The 3,378-nt window shown below is 39.8% G+C and overlaps 1 protein-coding gene and 1 long non-coding RNA gene across 3 annotated transcripts in view; one reads left to right on the forward strand and one right to left on the reverse strand.

Annotated features, from left to right (window-relative positions):
* LOC123958006 overlaps positions 1–3,378 on the forward strand; it is a 41,677-nt gene that overhangs the window by 14,439 nt on the left and 23,860 nt on the right. The window contains exon 2 of the long non-coding RNA XR_006821975.1: positions 642–728. This is a non-coding gene — a long non-coding RNA (uncharacterized LOC123958006). The remainder of the gene's footprint in view (positions 1–641; positions 729–3,378) is intronic.
* Positions 1–3,378, reverse strand: part of lg19h4orf47 (linkage group 19 C4orf47 homolog) — a 26,992-nt gene that overhangs the window by 2,124 nt on the left and 21,490 nt on the right. Inside the window, exons 5-6 of one of the 2 annotated variants that reach the window (XM_046031164.1) lie at positions 945–1,121; positions 608–771 (exon numbers count right to left, since the gene is read on the reverse strand). In XM_046031164.1, coding sequence (XP_045887120.1) covers positions 608–771; positions 945–1,121 — 341 coding nt within the window. Of the gene's footprint in view, positions 1–607; positions 772–944; positions 1,122–3,378 lie in introns of those variants that run through there. The other variant, XR_006821968.1, reaches the window with a different exon arrangement.

Genomic DNA, 3,378 nt, shown 5'->3' on the forward strand with positions numbered 1-3,378 from the left:
ACAGGACTGCCGCATACTGGATGTTTTTCCCTTTTCACACCATTCTTTGTAAACCCTAGAAATGGTTGTGCGTGAAAATCCCAGTAACTGAGCAGATTGTGAAATACTCAGACCGGCCCGTCTGGCACCAACAACCATGCCGCGCTCAAAATTGCTTAAATCACCTTTCTTTCCCATTCTGACATTCAGTTTGGAGTTCAGGAGATTGTCTTGACCAGGACCACACCCCTAAATGCATTGAAGCAACTGCCATGTGATTGGTTGATTAGATAATTGCATTAATGAGAAATTGAACAGGTGTTCCTAATAATCCTTTAGGTGAGTGTATATCAAAATTTAGCATTCAACTAATGTCTTGAAAATGTTCATTCACAGGCAATGTTAACTCACTTTATTTTTATATAAAAACAGTATGGTATTTATTCATTCCAAGAACAAAAAACAATAACAGAAATTTTCCGTGTATAGCAAGGTGACAGCGCTAACCACTGCACCACGATGCCGCTTTGTTGTGATATATATTAACATTTATTCCTGTTGCCTTAATTATGGCCCTCCAAGTGAGAACAGAGATTGGGGAGATCAATAACAGAGAAAGGGATCAAACCTGTTTACATTAACTGTGATGATACTCTTGACAGGTGTGCTCTTAGGACCAGGAGCAGGACGAAAAATTGGCTCTTGATTGGCTGATTTGGAATGGCGAACGACGTATGGATCAGCAGAATGTAAGGGATAAGTATCAAATGTCCCCGCTTTCATTCCTCCAATCTAACACAAGACACATTCACATAAACACGCAGATAAACTGTTAAAATAGTAAAACATCAAATAGAGACATATCATATCATGTCATTAATGTCACTGAATGATCAGCAATAGATTTTTCAGTCAGATATTTCCCTCTAATCCTGATATAGTACAGCAGATAAAGGGATAATCACCTTTTTGCCGGGGGAAGGTGGCTTGAAGGGAACTGGAGAAGCTTTCTGTGCAGGTGGGAGTGGTGGTGGGAGGGGCTTGTCATTACGGTATGGATTACCTTGGAAATAATCTCTGGGGTGAAGGTTGAGTTTAAAGGGACCTTCTCTTAACTTGGAGCGATGGATTGCTGCCTCCTTCTGTATCATACACACATACAATTGAAATGTTAAACTTAATGTTAAATAAGAAGTTTTTAATTAAAAAACACAGTGGTTTTCACCAGTACATGTAACACTTTAAAGACCAGGGGTCTCATTTATAAAATTGTGTGTAGAATCCTCACTAAAAGTGTACGTGCGCCCAAAAGCCAAATATGGCGTACGCCAAAAAATATTCAGACTTATGCGTGCGTACGCACACTTGTAAACAAGTTCCCTTTATAAATCACAATCAACTTGAAATGTGGCGCATGTGAGGGAGCTCCAGCCATAGTTGCCTATAAATGGTCAGTGAAACGCCCCTCATTAATATTAATACGTCCTGACTGCAGGAAGAAAAGGAGGCAAACTGACAGAAAAGCTACAAAAAGAAATTTAACTCAGTCCTTTTGGTGAAGCTGAAGCATGGTGTGTGGTGGGTAAAATAACGCACTTTCACGCAACGCGAAGGAAAGGGGGAACCGGAGCTCCACCCCTTTATAACCGATCTGCAGGAAGGGCTATCCCTCCTGAGTAGTGCCGTCACTGGCTGGAGGGGATGACCCAGGTACTAAGTTGGATTCCCCCGTCTGAAAAGAGGTGAAACCAAACGCATTCCTCTTGTGTTTGAACATTTATTTAGGCTCCACAAACAGCCCACTCACTTAATGAGGCGGCCGATGAGTTAAAAGAAAAATGACTTGTTGTAAATGACATAAAATAGTGTTATATTTCTATAATGTGTTTTTACAAGCAGCGCATCACATCCACACGCTGGCGCACAGCGTTTGGCTCCATAAGGAAACGAACATGTGATAATAATATATGAAACTATGCTCGGGCATTTGCACGTTGAAAACGGCATCAATTTAAATGTAATTTGTCCTCCTGTTCACCTTATTTATCTGAATAAATTGCGCTGCATGGATAGTATTAATTAATTAATATGATTCCTGATTACACTGTACAACATATTTGAGACATTCTTTTGCAGAAACAGATGTCTCCTTGATATCTCTTGTGTTTATTATCCTAAATCTGGATCTTTTTGTGCGCAGCAAACGATCTGTAAATTTGTTTTTTTGCGCACTTCAGGGAAAGTCAATCAATGTTTGTTTATTCAGAAAGGCTTTAAGCCTGTAATACTCAGAGGTAATATTTTGATTTATTTTACACAGTAGTAGGCCTTCATTTCAAACAGTTTCATCCTTCTGCCATGTGAGTCGCCGTTTCTCATTTCTCCTCTTTATGTGCGTACGCATGGTTCAGAGTTTACTTACACACACATTCTCCCCTCAAGTTTGTTTTTTATAGATCACAACCTTTGCTAGGGAAGTGGCGTACACACGTTTCAAGCCCTGTTTTGTACCTACGCACCATTTATAAATGAGGCCCCTGGTGTGGGAGGATGGTCACCAAACTTGTTGTCAAACACTTGGGCCAGTATCAGCTCTTAAACTGCAATACTATTTGGCTGGATCTTATCCAGTGCTTTGTGTTTGGTGGTTAACGGAGGTTGGAGTTCGAGTGATGAGCCTTACATGGTCTCCTGTCCCAGCCAAGTGGATACATACTGGTCTGTTCTTCTGCCACCTCTTAGGAACTATAAACTGGAATCTGAAAAAAAAAACCCACACACACTGTGAGGACTCACTTGGATACCACAGCACACAAACAACTTGTGATCATGAGTGATCACAAGTTGTAACTTATTTGCTGTGTGAAAGTCAACAGACAAAGCTAGATGTGGCTGCGCAACATTTAATGACTGATTGAATTCATGAGGCCACATCCATGGTTCAGCCCAGTCTGGAGTGTATATATATATATATATATATATATATATATATACAGTGGGTACGGAAAGTATTCAGACCCCTTTAAATTTTTCACTCTTTGTTTCATTGCAGCCATTTTCCAAAAATCAAAAAAGTTCATTTTATTTCTCAGTAATGTACCCTCCGCACCCCATCTTGACAGAAGAAAACAGAAATGTAGAAATTTTTGCAAATTTATTAAAAAAGAAAAACTGAAATATCACATGGTCATAAGTATTCAGACCCTTTGCCGTGACACTCATATTTAACTCAGGTGCTGTCTATTTCTTCTGATCATCCTTGAGATGGTTCTACACCTTCATTTGAGTCCAGCTGTGTTTGATTATACTGATTGGACTTGATTAGGAAAGCCACACACCTGTCTATATAAGACCTTACAGCTCACAGTGCATGTCAGAGCAAATGAGAATCATGAGGTC

This window comes from Micropterus dolomieu, linkage group LG19 (assembly GCF_021292245.1).
Source record: "Micropterus dolomieu isolate WLL.071019.BEF.003 ecotype Adirondacks linkage group LG19, ASM2129224v1, whole genome shotgun sequence".
NCBI classification, from domain to species: Eukaryota; Metazoa; Chordata; class Actinopteri; order Centrarchiformes; family Centrarchidae; genus Micropterus; species Micropterus dolomieu.